At 41.4% G+C, this 16114-nt stretch overlaps 1 protein-coding gene across 2 annotated transcripts in view; it reads left to right on the top strand.

Moving 5' to 3' along the window:
* The window catches only part of erlin2 (ER lipid raft associated 2), a 30622-nt gene that overhangs the window by 11470 nt on the left and 3038 nt on the right, over nt 1-16114 (top strand). For both annotated transcript variants that reach the window (XM_053480868.1, XM_053480869.1), the window contains exons 7-11: nt 5700-5773; nt 12627-12685; nt 13532-13623; nt 13741-13830; nt 15914-15993. In XM_053480868.1, coding sequence (XP_053336843.1) covers nt 5700-5773; nt 12627-12685; nt 13532-13623; nt 13741-13830; nt 15914-15993 — 395 coding nt within the window. The remainder of the gene's footprint in view (nt 1-5699; nt 5774-12626; nt 12686-13531; nt 13624-13740; nt 13831-15913; nt 15994-16114) is intronic.

Raw genomic sequence — 16114 nt, 5'->3', positions numbered from 1 at the left:
CTATATCTCTGTTGTATATTTTCCTTTAAATCATTAATCACACGCTGCCACTTTCTGTAATCTGAGTTAACAGAGATAATGGAGATAAATCCTTCAGCATTAAAGTCAAAGTTAGAGTGGATTTACTTGGATCTAAAGCTGCACAATGAATCCTATAAAAATTAATATTAGGATATGACCCTGTGCAATAACTTAACAACAAAAGGCTGCAGTTTATAACCGGTTATATACACATAGTTATGTCATGTTCAATATTCAAGAAATTTTTACACATCAGTATGAATGCTCTGGAATTTCCTGTGCAGGAAGTCAGTGAGGGAGAGAAATAAAGATACGCTAGAGTGGAATAAACATAATACAGGAATAAATAGTAGAATCAGACTTATGTCTGTGATATTTGATCTAACAGTTTTTATGTTGCACTTTCTTTTTTTTAAGATAAATATGCTATTTGTGTGTGGCTTTAAATCGTTTAAACCCAGAGCACTTTAAGATTCCTGTAAGTTTTATTTGCATTACCTCACGTTTTAATAAATCTATCTAGGGGTCCGGATTGTGCAATAGTGTATATAGAATGAACGACCTTGAAATTATGATGAATTGAATTTTATTTTATTTTAACCAACTCTACACACATGACGAAGAAAAAAAAATATCACACAGGCAAAGAAATAGCACTGTTCCCTTTCAAAGGCTACACTCGATGCTGCGTGAAAACGCTATGGGAAACATCTTGTCATGTTGCCGGTTGTGAAGCATGTGTGTATCAAACACGCCAAATTTTGGCTTATATAACCTCGGTCGGGTGACGTCATCTGATGAGACGCACCTGTAGGTTATAAATAGGAGTGAACCGGAAACATTCCTCAGATCTTTTGTCTTCACTGACCTTGTTGTGTATGTGTGTGTGTTTAAACCAGCAAAATAAGAAAGTGTTTAACTCACCGATATGGCAGAGTTTTAATTGAGATATCCCTCCGTGTCTGATAAATACATATCGGAGGGCGATCTCTACACTTTACTGCTTCGAATAAAGTGCTTGCGCGCGCCCCGCATTCCTTGAGAAGCTGCGGGCCGCGGCGCATTTCTGGGGCTTAAAACGCGTGTATCCAGCAGAGCTGTGAGAGACGGATTTAAAACTCCTGTCTCTCACTTCCTCGTTGGATCGGGAAATCCCTCTGTCCGCTCGCAAGCGCGCGCTGCGCTTCTTGTGAATGGGCAAGGATAAATATTCTCTCTCGCGCCGCGGAGATGGAAATAGCACCCAAGCACTAAAAAAAAAACAACAACAAAAAAAAAACATTAGACGGCAGGTTCTGTCGGGTGGCCGGGGGGCGGAGCCTCAACAACGCTCTCTCCCTTTTTCTTAGCAATCTCCATATGAGTTAACCCTTTCATGGAGTAAGCTGTATCTATTCTGTGTTTTCCTGCCATCTACTTTATTTATTTGTTTAAATATAGTTGAGGTGGAAGCGCAGGGCTATATGATGACGCCCAGATAGAAGAGACGCTTCCAGGCTATCTCTCCTGGGACATCATCCTCCCTGAAAAGCTATTACTTCCTTTCAAGCTGTGTAGACTTTTATCTTCCCTGGAGGGAAAAGCTTTTCAGGCAGCAGGTCTGGTTGGTGCTCCATTGCACACCATGACGGTTTTGCAGGTCTACCAGGCTGACCTGCTGAGAGACTTGAGTACTGGCGGGGCTCTTCAAGATAGGGCGTTCCGGAATTACGCCGGGCCACAGACTTATGGCTGAATCTCAGCAGCATCAAGCATAGGATCGCGCATTCCTCCTTGATGCCCCTATTTCGCCTTCCGGCCTGTTTGGCGATGTCGTTAACTCATTCGCCACTAGGTTCATGAGGCGAAGTTATATGAACAAGCCCTCGGAAATTCCTTCCCCGCCGTGCTCAAGAGTCGGGACTGTCGGTCACCCAGTCTTGACCGGGTCTGACGCTTGCAAGGCGTGAAACACACAAGGAGAGTGTTTTTGAGCCGGGGACCCCCTCGTAAAGATTGGGGTGCGTCGTGCCTGCGCTTTACAATCCGCCTCAAAAGAGCTCAGACTGGCATATTGTCTTCCTCACAAAGAAGCCCTGAGGTTCATGTGCCCAGGACCATGGGGGTGGCCCCCCAATGGGGAGAGGCACGCAGGATTCCTTTCGAGAATACAGTGTTCTCCCTGGCACCCCAGGAGGTCGGTGTTTTTTGCTCCGCCACCACTGGTGTTTCGGGCAACACCAGTCTCCAATAAAGTGTTAGCTCTTCGTTTTTTTTCCTGCCATGTTTCAGGATGACGAACATCTAACATTGCCAACACCCACCCCCCCCCGGTTAACCAAGCCGCTGAGACTTTTGCCCCCTTCAGAGAAACTGGCAGCGTGGAAACTACTGCCAAGCATATCTCCTTGGGTACTAAGCACTGTAGAGAGAAACTACAGGATGCAGTTCTCACATCACCCTCCGTGTTTCAACGGCGTGGTCTCCACTTCCGTGAAACCAGAAAGTGCGCATCTGCTGACAGAAGTTGCTGGGGAATGGGGCCATGGGACATGTTTCCCTACCAGACAGTGAGTCAGGCTACTACAGTCGGTATTTCTTGGTTCCCAAGAGGAAGGGGGGGGGGGGGGAAATAAATACAGCTTCAAAATGTTGACTGTCAAAGTGATTGCTCTCAAATCCTACCAAGCGATTGATTCGGGACAATCGATTGAAGGACGCTTACTTTATATAGAAATATTGCCACAACACAGGAGGTTCCTAAGGTCGCTTTCGGGGGCAAAGCTTACCAGTATCGGGTCCTTCCATTTGGTCTAGCTCTCTCACCCGCACATATATGAAATGCATGGATGTAGTTCTGGCGCTTACGACTCCAGGGCATCCGTATTTGAATTACATAGATGACTGGCTGGCCCAGTCTCAGTACTGTAGCTAGCGCTTTGACATCAGCATGTCATCCTAGCTCATCTTTGTTTCTTAGGATTGAGACCCAACGCCATGAAAAGCGTGCTCTTTCCTGTTCAGAGGACAACATATTGGGTGTCACATGGGATTCGATCGTAAGCGGGCACAGCTGTCTCCCGCTCGTGTCGAATCCATTCTCAACACCCTCAAGGAAATCAAGCTAGACCGGAAAGTGACCATCACTTTCATAGATCTTAGCTCTTATGGCAGCAGTATCCACGGTGACACCTTTGGGCCTTCTGCACATGAGAGCATTTTAGTTGTGGCTAAGAACCTGGGGATTTCACTCTAGGGCCAATCCCCAATAAAGGTTACGTGCCAGGTGCTTCGTACCCTTCTTATGTGGTTCAGACCCCGGTTTCTGACTTTGGGTCCCACTCTAAGTTCGTCTTGTCGTCGCAGATGCTAACGACAGACGCTTCCCTCATGGGCTGGGGTGCGGTCTTTGATGACCCTCCAGCCCAAGGGAGCTGGAGAGGCCATCTTCTTGCGCGGCACATCAATTGCCCCGAAATGATGGCTCTATTTCTGGCCCTAAAGCACTTCCTCCAGCAGTTGAGAGGCTACCATGTCCTAGTGCGGGTGGCAACACTATGGCAGTCTCATATATTAATCGCCAGGGCGGACTGTGCGACTGCTGTGCGACAGGGCGGACTGCTAAATAGCTAGCGCACCAGGTTTCTGTCCCTCAGGGCGAATTACATTCCAGGGCATATGAATGTGGGAGCAGTTGTTCTGTCCAGTCAATCTCTGACACACGGGGAATGGAAAACCCACCCCAAAAATAGTCAGTCAATCTGGGAGAGATTTCAGGTAGAAGAGGTGGACCACTTTGCCTCGCAAGGTCAGCAAATGTCCCCTTACTACTCTCTGACTCTTCCAGCTACCCCGGGTCTGGACACCGTGGCCCGTACATGGCCCTGGTTACGCCTTTATGCGTATTTTCCTGATAGCTCTGCTCCCGGGAGTCTTGGCGAGGGTCCATCAACAGTGTTTGCGCCTCTTATTGATAGCGCCCTGTTGGCCGACCAGAGTGTGGTTCTAGTATCCCTCTTCAACGGCTCACCATGGGTGATTCCAATGAGGTGGGATCTTCTGTCTCAGGCGCAGGGGACAATATTTCATCCCCGGCCCGAGTTTTGGAACCTTTACGTTCAGTCCCTGAACGGGACCAACTAAGTCAAGCTGGTCTTTCAGCCAGCGTAATTAAGACTATCCTAAGTGCTAGGGCTTCCTCCCCTAGAAGAGCTTATGCCCTCAAATGAAAGTTGGTGCATGACGAAACAGGTAGACCCAGTCCACTGCCGAAATGTTTCAGTGCTGGAGTCTCTGTAGGAAAAGTTGTCCTCGGGCTTGTGCCCTAGTACCCTCAGGACGTACGTAATTTCAGCCTGCCACGTCCTGATTGGTGGGGTTACTGTGACATGGTCCCTTTTGTGGGTTTTATCTATTGTGCTTGAAGAGCACAATAGAATTGACACCCTTTTTTTGAACCACTAGAGTCAGCGCCTCAGGTTTCTGAACTTTGAGATGTCTTTTCTAAGGGCCGTTACCTCTCTGAGAGGATTGGAGATCTGTCAATCTCCTCTTCCTGCCTAGACTTTGCCCCTGGGCTGGTCAGGGCCATTTTGCATCCTCACTGAACTATCTCCTGAAAGTTCCATTCTCAACATGCACCCTGTTGTTTTTGAAGCCTTCTGTCCTCCGCCTTTTACAGCTTTGGAGCAGGAGAGACTTACTGTGTCCAGTACGTGCTCTTTAGATTTACGTCCACACCATCAGCCAGTGGCATAAGTCAGAGCAGCTTTTACATGTTTTGGGGCCGCAACCGGCGGGGCGGCCGTCACTACACTGGGTGAGAGATGCTATTGCCCTCTCCTATGAGGCCCGTGGGCTCACTTCGCCTCTTGGAACCAGGGCTCATTTAACCAGGGGGATCGCCTCATCTACTGCACTAGCAGGAGGTATTCCCCTGCAGCAAGTGTGTGACGCGGTGGCGTGGTCCTTTCCGCACACATTTGTTAGATTTTATAATCTGGATGTTCATGCCACTCCGGGCTCACAGGTCCTCGAGTCAGCTTCCCAGATATAGTTCTGAGACCTTTTCGGCCTTGTGCGCACACGCTACACAACCTTGGGGTCCAGACACTTGCAGTGCGGCGGCGTTGGTATTCTCGTTCCCATAGCGTTTTCACGCAGCATCGAGTGTAGCCTTTGAAAGGGAACGTCTCGGGTTACTTTGCTGTAACCCTGTTACCTGAAAAGGCGGGAACGAGATGCTGCGTCCCAATGCCGCACTGCCTACGTGACCGGACGTCCGTTCAGACAAATCAATCTGAGGAATGTTTCCGGTTCACTCCTATTTATAACCTGCAGGTGCGTCTCATCAGATGACGTCACCCGACCGAGGTTATATAAGCCAAAATTTGGCGTGTTTGATACACACATGCTTCACAACCGGCATGACATGTTCAAACTTTAACAACTTCTTAATGATTAAATATAAATGAAAACAAAATTGTATTATAGTTATAACTAATTGTATTGTATTCTTCTGTTCATTTATACGAGTGATGGTTCAAAACACCAGACTTTGTAACTAATTAGCAATTAATATTTTGAATAATATAATAATGTTTTGGATTTATGCCTGTAATAGTGTAATTATCATATTTTTGTTATTGTATAATCGCACAATCATGATTATGGTGTGTGTGTGTGCGTGTGTGTTGCAGATCAGATTGATGAGAACCTGAAGCTCACCCTGCAGGAGGACCTGACCCACATGGCTCCCGGTCTTATCATTCAGGTGACTTCAGAAAGCTGTTCTATTTAGTTTTTCTTCCTTTCCACACATTTTTATTCTTTATTCTATTCTGTTCTGCTGTATAACAGCAATCTATAACGGTAATCTAGTTACCTCATGTTCCACATTCAAGAGAATTTTACACATACCATCAGTATGAGTGCACTGGAATTTCTTGTGCAGAAACACACAGAGTCAGTGAGGGAAGAAAGAAAGATAAGCTAAAGTAGAATAAACATAATACAGGAATTAACAGTAGAAGGAATTACGCCATCAAACTTGTTACATATTTTTGATCATTGATATCACTGTTTTTATATTGTACTTAATTTTATTTTTGATAATAAATAGGCAAATATTCAACTGTCTGTCAAAATATCCAGCAAAAAAAACAAACATAATTTCCTTATTGTAAGACTTTGATTAATTCATTGTTTCCTTCTTTTTCACTCATGTATATATTTTTTTCACTTTATATCAAGTTTAAATTGTCAAAATTTCTCAGATTTGTCTTAATCATTAGTTAAACCCCATAGTTAACAATCAATACTAAATGATATCAGGATGCATATCCTTTTTTTTTCATTTAAGTGTTATTTAACAGTTCCACTGGCACAATCCCAACAAACCCATTAATATCAAATTATTATGTGAAAAATTTACAGATCAGTTGCTACACAAATAATAATTTTTTTTTTTTACCTCCAACTGACTTTACAAAAACACAATGTCTGATACTGCGCATCCATCTCCTGAACTTCAAGTGCACCCTCATGTGGCGGACAACTTAATGGATATGATGATCTACAGAGAAATATGATGCAAAACAAACTTTCCATTTTTATTAATAAATTTTTTTTCATCAACTGCATTCCTAACAGCATTAACCATACATTCAGGAACCATCTGTTTACCATCTCTACATCTAGAAAAAAAAAAAAAACTAATGGAAGGACCAAAAATCTTACATTGACTCATCAGAGCAGGTTTTTTAAAAATTTTTTATTTTCTTTTCTAAAAAATTCTTTCATTTTTGTGAAGCTGCTTTGAGACAATGACCATTGTTAAAACGATATATAAATAAAATTAAATTGAATTATATAAGAATTATAAAAAACTATAGAATTATAACACTTTTCTGATAAATCTATAATTCCACACATGTCCTTTCGTAGTTTCGTTGTCTTCATTGTGTGTGTGGGTGTGATAGCTATATTCCCTGACTTACGAACATTTAAGTTACGAATTTCCGCAGGTACAAACAGATTGCGGTTCAGTCATGGAAGTAGTTCACGTGTATTGTACAAAGAATAGACACTACAGTGCCCCAGATACCAATATTTACAATTATATACTACAGTGAAACCTCAGATTGCGAGTATGTAAGTGTTCCGCGAGACGAGCAAAGATTTTAAATAAATTTTGACTTGAAAAACAAACAAGTCTTGGTTTACGAGTACCGAGTATCATGCATGCGCGTCTTGGTTTTACGCAGAGCGTCACGTGATCACAACTGAGCTAACGTTTTTTTTTTCTCTTTTGGGCTGCGAAATTTGTGTGTAATCGTCTCCCCTGTTGGGTCTTAATGCACATCTCTTACAGGTATAATCAACATCCGTGCATGCGTGTACTGTTTAATATAACACTGTGACGGTGTGTGTGAATAAAACATGTTTTATTTACACACACACAAATAAAACATTATTAGGGGTGGCCGGATTACGGGAGAAATGAGTTGGCCTCACCGGTTTCAAGAAATTAGTCCTGGAGCACGATGATAGAAAATGTTTGTCCTGTAGAGCTGTTCTGATGGAGAATAATCTTAATTTCAGAAAACTCTTAACAAAACAAAGTTCACAGTCCAATACAGTGGAAAACAGCTCTGAGACAAAATGGCGTCCAAGATTCCCCTCGCAATTTAAAGGCACAGAGACTTTCACTGTTAGATTCACTTCCTTAGGCGTGGTTAAGGTTTTTGGAAAGGGGACAGAGATTTAGTCAATTGGATTGGTATGCTTTACATTGTATATGCATGTCAAAGGCGTATTGGACTCATTTTGTCAGACTTAAAAACAAATTGGAGTTACAAACTCGCTTTCAGAATGGAACTCGTTTGTAAGTCGGGGACTACCTGTATGTGTTCCTTTGTCTAGACTGCATGAAATTACAATTTTTATTTCACAAATCTGCTCTTTAGGACTGACCATCCACACTTGCATGTAAAAGTGTTTAAATGATACATGGCTCTGTTCAGACTGTTGCCCCAAATCCGACACATCGGTTGCTGTGGTAAAGATGTCGGAGGCTCACATGCTGCATGAACATTCCTAATTTACTACCCTGTTGCCTGCTTTCCCTCCACTCTTCCTTTGCCTGTACTGATGCATCCCCCTAATAGGCTATCAGACTAATGTTTTCCATTTCTGTAATGACGTAGAAGCATGGAAGATTTAAGGGTGCAGCTTTTATATAATTTGCAGTAATCGTGCAAAAAGCAGTGAAAGACCCTCAGAGACCTCCCAAGGCACAGCAGCTTAAATTTGTATGAAATTATATTGATTTATTCTCATCTCCATTTCTTTCATCGTCTCCCTACATGCTTTTTATCCCACACCAGATGTATGTTCATGTCCTAACTTAAACCTTTGCATTGGGTTGCGAGTGACGCAACTGACAATGTGAAATATGATTTGCGTACTGTATGTGGAGCGTCCAGACTGAAACATGTCTTTAGCAGTCTGAACCAGGCCTTTGTCACTTCCTCTAACTCTGCTTTATTGCAGGAAGTGGAGGTTTTATTTGTGTGTGTGTGTGTAAATAAAACATGTTTTATTTACACACACACACACAAACCGTCACCGTGTTATAGTAAACAGTACACGCATGCACAGATGTTGATTATACCTGTAAGAGATGTGCATTAAGACCCAACAGGGGAGACGATTACCCACAATTCCGCAGCCCAAAAGAGAAAAAAAAATTTGGCTCAGTTGTGATCACGTGACGCTCGGTGTCAACACAAGAAGCGCATGCATGATACCCGGTACTCGTAAACCAAGACTTATTTGTTTATCAAGTCAAAATTCATTAAAAATCTTTGTTAGTCTCACAGAACACTCACATACTGTACTCACATACAGCTTGGCAGACTCATCAGATTCATGAGGTTGTCACCTGGAATGGTTTTCAATTCCTGTGTGTTTTGTCTTCTTAATGTGCTTCAGTAACTTGAACCTTTGCATTCTTTCTGTTCTTCTTCAGAGTCACTGATAGTCTGATTAACGCAGCTGACTAACGCTGCTTTCAGATATTAGTTAGTATCGATGCGTAATGGACTTTCTGAGAATAAAGATATTTCTGTAGTCTTTTGGATCTATTTCAGAGCCCAGCGCCAAGCACTCAGACAACTCGCAGTCAAAACGAAAGTCCTGCGTCGGCCAAAGCTCTCGGTATTTTAATTAGAGCTTGTCTTGTGTCTCACTCTGGTTTGCAAAGGTTTCAGGACACGACTCCTTTCTTAAAACTTGGCTGGTGTTTGCTACATATAATGAGTTTTTAATTTAATGCAGCACACACATGTGCTCTTCTGTCCACTTTCCCACAGGTTTCGGTCCAAAACTCTCAGGAGACTGATGTCTCTAAACCAGATTCTTGGGCAGAGCGCCTTCTTCTGTTTGTGCAGATATAAAAACCAACCCATTTGAATCGGTCGATGGTTGGATCCTCTTTACCTTATTTATTTTTTTTTGGTTTGTTTTACATAAGACCATTGTTCAGAATCATACTAATTAAATCCAGGCTCTTGTTCCCCCCACCCCCACCAGCTCCATTTTGGTTTCTTTTTCTAAGTCACACGCTGAACAAATAAAAAAAAAATCCAGTTCTTTGGCTGGTCAAACTGGTGCATACATCTCAGTCATGAGAATCTTTTATTGGAGAAATGTGTCATTCCCAGTTTTATCATATGACATAAAAAGGCATTTATATGGGTTTTTTCCACCGTACAGCCTTAACCACTACCTGATTTCTGACATTCAGTAGCTTAGTTTCTGTTTAAATAGCTGTCCGTTCGTAGCCCAATCTATATCTTTAGCTTGGTAATGGTTACTGTGGTTTTACTGGTGTTTTTTTCTTTTTTTGATCACACATTAAATAAATAGTCCCTGAAAATAAAAATAATGATGCAGTTGTTGTAATTAGCTGCTCATGTTTTAGTACAATAACAGTCATTTGTTGTAATAATGAGCAAACGTTGTAGATTGTAATACATAACTAAGTTAAAATTGCTAACATGGTCATAGCTAACAAAATACAGGTAGTCTCCTACTTACGGACAAGTTCTCTTTCGGGAGCATGTTCTTAAGTCGGATTTGTTCTTAAGTCTGACAAGGTGAGTCTTATACACCTCTGACAAATATACAATATAAAGCATATCAGTCTATTGTCTCTGAGCCTTTAAATCACGGGGGAATCCTGGATGGCATTTTGTCAGTTTTTCACTGCATTGGGCTGTGGATTTTGTGAAATTAGAATTATTCACACACGCTTCACAGGACACATATTTTCTATCATCGTTTTCTATCAGGAGTTGCCAAGTCATGATAATGAGATCTCTAAATAATGAGTTAATAAATGATGATAACTGTTCTGCCGCAGTCAGCCTGGTTCAAGTCGATCGCTCCAAACGTATTTGCTCACAGTTGCAGATCGCTTGTCATGGTAAGTGTGTAGGCATGTGTACATGGAGTGTGTCGGAGCAGGATTTACCTGAGGGCGATTAGTTTGATGTGTGTGTGTCATGTCAGAGGCAGTGCAGGTCTTTTTCACATTTTAGATTACTAACACCATGACAATGCGAGCTGTCTGAATAACTCAAGTTACGCAAGTCATCAAGTCTCTATAATGAGATCTGACTGCAAACAAAGTTGTAATAACGAGTAAGCAAGTTACATCATATCATAACCACAAGCAAGTCATCAGTTATCTTCAAAGAACTTGGCAAGTCGCAGTAACGGGTTTCCATGAAATAAGAAATCGTAATAACACAGTCATAAGAAGATACTAAATAACACTAACGAGATCCTAACACAGTAACAAGAAAAGTAGTAACAGTGAGATAGAACGTTGTAATTGAAAGTCACGATAAGGAGCTGGCAAGTCGTAATAATAGGATCATAAAATAACACCTTAGTAAGTCGTTCCAGGGTGAGTCAAAATCATCCGCACTCCAGTGATCTTAAAAGTCTCCTCAGCACTTTCTGTTTCCCCAGTCACTGCTGTGCAGCAAAAATGGACAAGAAAAGCATCGTGCAGTGATTCGTTGTGTTTTTTATGGTCTAAGGGTGTACCTGGTGCTGAAGCGTAAACAGACGCGTTTGGATATCTGCAAACTAAATGTGGAGCAATAATCTGAGGAAGGTGAAAGTTTCTTAAAGAGAATCATTACTGATGATAAGACACGGATTCATCACTACGAGCCTGAGAATAAACGGCGTATGTGGAGCAAAAACATCCTCCATCACGGACCGAGAAAAAGTTCAAAAGTCGACCATCAGCTGGAAAATTCATCAACGCTTACAGTTTTCTGGGGTTCTCAAGGGCCAGAAGTATTGGAACATGATCAGGAAAAAGGTTTAACAATAACAACAACAGTGCTCGTTACAGTGCTCGTTATTTTTCCTAGTTAAATTTTATTTTTATTTTTTTATTTAAATTTTTCTATCGTATTTCTTTTATTCATATTTATTACTTATTACAAGCTTTAATTCTCTTTTTAAGGTCACTGGCGGTCGTGTAAGCATTTCACTACATTTCATACTGTGTATGACTGTGTACGTGACAAATAAAATTTGAATTTGAATTTGAGACTCTTGGAAGAGCTGGAGACTAAACTTCTAATGCGGTGCATTCGTTGCACTAAAGATAAAACACTTTTTATTAACTGAATATGAAAGCTTGTTGACAAGTGGACAAAATGTATTAAAAAGCCAAGCGATCATGTTTAAAAAAAAAAAAAAAAATCTTTCTTCTAAAAATTTATTTAAAATAAATTCCAATCATTTTTATCTATCGCTTGTAGTAATAAATTTACATTTCTTGTAGTTTATCTGAAAATTTTTTTCCCCAGAAAGTTAAACGTAGTTATACACAGATTGTAAAGTGCAACACATGATTTCTTTCATTAATAAGAAATTCTTTGGCTTTTGGTGTAAGAAATGTGAAGCACTGCAGCATGATAACACTAAGCCTATTGTTGATTCTTTTTCTAGAACTGCTGGACACGCTTATTAAACGATCTGTAACTATTTAGGGATTTACTTCTTTCACCAAAATGAATCTCTGAGTAAAAGGATAAAAGTCACTTTGGTCTCTGTTTTTTTTTTTTTTTTTTTACTTCTTCCCCACTTTTATGAGTGCCCTCAAAGGATCAGCTACAGCGCGGGTTGCATGCTGAGTGATGCTCTGGGTTTTTGTGGCACTTTACAATAACACTCTTGTCAGCGCTATAAGCCGCGTCTGAACCTCCTCCTTCCCCCTGCCGCTCTCGTCCTCCGTGACTTCCAGTAAATAGAGGCTGCTGTGCCAAACTCCTTTAATTCAGTTTTTTTTCTTCTTTTTTTTTTTTACTTTTTTTTCCACTAGAAGCAGAATGAGCTCAGCCACAGGGTGATGTCGTGTTCCTGCGGATTTAACACTCCTTAGTTTCTCTCTCCTGCTGTTTCATGCACTCACTGTTTTCCCTTTTTGTTTTTGTCGAGCCTGAAGTACTTTTTAATGGCTTCTTAATAGCATAACAATTTATTCGTTATACACTCTTTCATCATTCTGTCTCTCTTCCCTTGTTTGTGTTTCGCAGGCTGTCCGTGTGACTAAACCCAACATCCCCGAGTCCATCCGCAGAAACTACGAGCTCATGTAAGTTGCATGTTGTTTACAGCAAGCACAATGTCACGATTACGTTCGTAACGTTTTTATAGCAACAGCGACTTGGACAAGCTGCATTTTTTTTATTATTCTTTGGCTTCATAAGTTTAAGTTCAAGTAGGCTTTATTGTCACTTTAACCATATACAGTTGAAACACACAGTAAACACAGTACACAGTGACACGAAACAACGTTCCTCCAGGACCAAGGTGCTACATGCAACATAAACTTACAACATAAATTAACAGAGAAGCTAAACTATCTAACTAAGAGGCCTAGTTAGCTGGCTAGCAGTGACAAGACGGATAGTCCTAACATAAATTACAACATAAATTAACAAAAAACGAACTAACTAAGGAAGACTATCTGCAGGTTTTACAGACAACATAAAGTGCACGTGCAAATGTGCAAACGAGCAACAACAAAGTGACAGTGCGACAACAACGACATAACAGAACAGAACATATGCTGTTGAGGTGGTAACCTCAAACGTAGAGAATATAATAGGAATAAATATCAAAGATGTTTTTATTTTGTACAATCCAGTAAAGGAAAGGTGGGTCAGACTGTACCACTTTGCAGCATGGGAAGGTGTGTGTGTGTGTGGTGTGTAATGTTTTAACCTAATCCCCAAATAAAGGCTTGTTTATACATTGTGTGTGTGTGTGTGTGTGGGAGTGAGATAGAGAGAGAGCTTTAGTGCTCATGTGATTTGAAGGATTTCTTCTCAGAGATCTCGATGTGTGTGTGTGTGTGTGTGTTTATTTTTTATATGCTGAGTCAGATCTTTTGGGAATTACTAGAGCTTGTCTTAATAACTTTGTGTGTTTGTGTTAGGGAAACTGAGCGCACCAAGCTGCTGATCGCCGCACAGACTCAGAAGGTGGTGGAGAAGGAGGCGGAGACTGAGAGGAAGCGAGCCGTGATTGGTGAGCAGCACTGTCAATCAGAGCGTAGTTTATTTTGTACGTGTGTGTGTATGTGTGTATATATATATATATATATATAGATATAGATATGGATATACATGTGTGTTGTGTGTTCAGAGGCAGAGAAGATCGCTCAAGTGTCCGTGATCAAGTTTGGACAGAAGGTGATGGAGAAGGAGACAGAAAAAAAGATCTCTGAAATCGAAGGTACGTCGCCAATCGTTTGAAGTTGTCGCGTGTCCTCCGTGTTGCATTAGATTTGACGTGTTTCCCGCATTATAAGCAGTTGTTGAAAGACATTTGTTGCACGTCACGATCACGTCAGACTTCTTTGTTTGTGAAATACAGCCACGCTTTAGACATTTTAATTTAAGCGTGTTTAACTTAGCGGGCTAACGCTACCTGCCGCCGTCAGAGCGAGTGTAAGTACAGCGTGGACGTGCAGCATTGTTATGATAACGTTATCATCTTACATCTGTTTCAGGAAAGATATTTCAATCGACCGCGCGGGCATCGAAGTGAGGCACTGAACTCCTCTCCACTAGAGACTCCCTCCTTAAACTTTAAATAAATTACTAAATAAATGACATTAAAAAAATCACCATACTGACACGTATCAGAACAAGCGCTTTGATATAAACCTTCTGACCAATCAGAAGAAAGCAACAAGCTTTACAAAGAGTTGATATGAAGTCAGTGATGAAGGAGGTGGAGATCTGTTACTAACACAGTTTCCCCTGGCGCTCATGACCTTCTCATGAAGCATCGTTAGGAAGCAGTGCCGAGCTTGGAATGATGTTTCCTGGCAAGGTATTATAAATAACTAAATAATTTATTTATATATGTATATTTACATTATTCATTTCACACGTCATAAAGCGTTGGTGTGAATTCATGGACATCCAGCACAGGCGGACTGCAGCGCGGTTTTCTAATGCAGACTGAAAAAAAGCATAATTTTCCTCCATGAACATTTTCCCTCTCTGTGTCCCGGAGTTACTGTAAACAGCGAGACGTTTGAGCTGATGAACATAAACACACACACATGCTGTGAGGAAAGAAACAAACAAAAGCGTTTTGACCCTTAAAGATTTGTATCTGACTTTGTTTCTCACTCTGACTTTGTGTATAAATGTTTCCCTTGTAGCCGTGGTGCTCTGTGTGTGTGTGTGTGTGTGTGTGTGTGTGTGTGTGTGGCCTCTTTGTGGCCCAACTCGGTAAGGTGTTAAAAACCGAATGGCTTAACTGTGGCGGCGCTGTTGGACTCGGTTCATCCAGGGTTATTTTAAAAGGAGAAGCTGCTCGGGTTAAGGCTCGTGTTCCAGTCGCAAATTCTCTTCCACTTACATCAGCATCTGGGCCGAGGGCGTGGCCACACACTGTCTGCTCCTCGCTCTGCAGCAGGCTCCGCCCACAGGACGAAGTTTAACAGCGTGTCTCATTTCATCGCTCTTTTGTGACGATATGAAGATGATGTAATACCACTGTCGTGATTTTATTTTCACTTCACTCTAAGAATATTTTATCTTTTTATTTATTTGAAGCAGTATAAACTGACTGGAAGTCACTGCACTTTACTATTTTTTTTTTTTTAGATTAATAGAAAATATGCATTTTCTATATGAACAGTTTAACAAACAATTCAAATTAGTCTTAAAACATATAAATATAATTAAATTTGATTATTTAAATCACACCTTACAGTACCATTGCCTTTAGCTTTAATTACGGCACACCAATTATAAGAGCTATATTTTTAATCTTCATCTTTTTTTTGTCTACTCTATCTACCCCGTCTTCTTCACCCTCCTCTTAGACCTTCCTCCTCCTCCATCTCTAACATTCCTCACCTTCGGTCTCGCTGCCTTGAATTCGCAGGGTGTTTTTAATTGGATGTGCTCGTGTACAGTAGATGTGAGGATGTGGCACAGATTCATTACGTCCCTGTTTAAAGTGTTCCCACGCGTCCTCCGCGCTCCGCCGTAATCTGGACCGAATGTAAAAGTTGTTTCGATGTATCGTTAAAGCCATATACACGACTTAAAATAATTTACCGTGTTATTTTATTTTGTTTCTGTAATTTTTTTCCTGCCAATAATTCTCTGTTTAAAACTCCCTCCGCAGCTGGTGGTCGTGTCTTCGTTCCCGCTCCATTCAAGATCTTTCAACATGTTTTTGTGACTAATAAAATTCCACAGGGGTGATTTATTATCCTCGGGCTGATTGCATGAAGAGTGAAGAGTGTTTATCTTCTTCCAAATCATTTTGGGATCTCTCTCTCTCTCTACAGACAGCGCGTTTGTTGCTCGGCAGAAAGCGAAAGCAGATGCAGAGTTTTACACGTCTCAGAGAGCAGCTGAAGCCAACAAGGTAAGATGTCGGCCATGTGTCCCCTGAAGGGCGTCCAATAAATCAGCCTGGCGTTCTCCTCCTCCTCTCCTCCTCTTCTCGCGTTTAATTATTAGATTTCATGTCTCTCCCTTCACTGTTT

Source organism: Clarias gariepinus, chromosome 21, assembly GCF_024256425.1.
Source record: "Clarias gariepinus isolate MV-2021 ecotype Netherlands chromosome 21, CGAR_prim_01v2, whole genome shotgun sequence".
Taxonomy (NCBI): domain Eukaryota; kingdom Metazoa; phylum Chordata; class Actinopteri; order Siluriformes; family Clariidae; genus Clarias; species Clarias gariepinus.
This window is presented reverse-complemented; position numbering and strand designations above follow the sequence as displayed.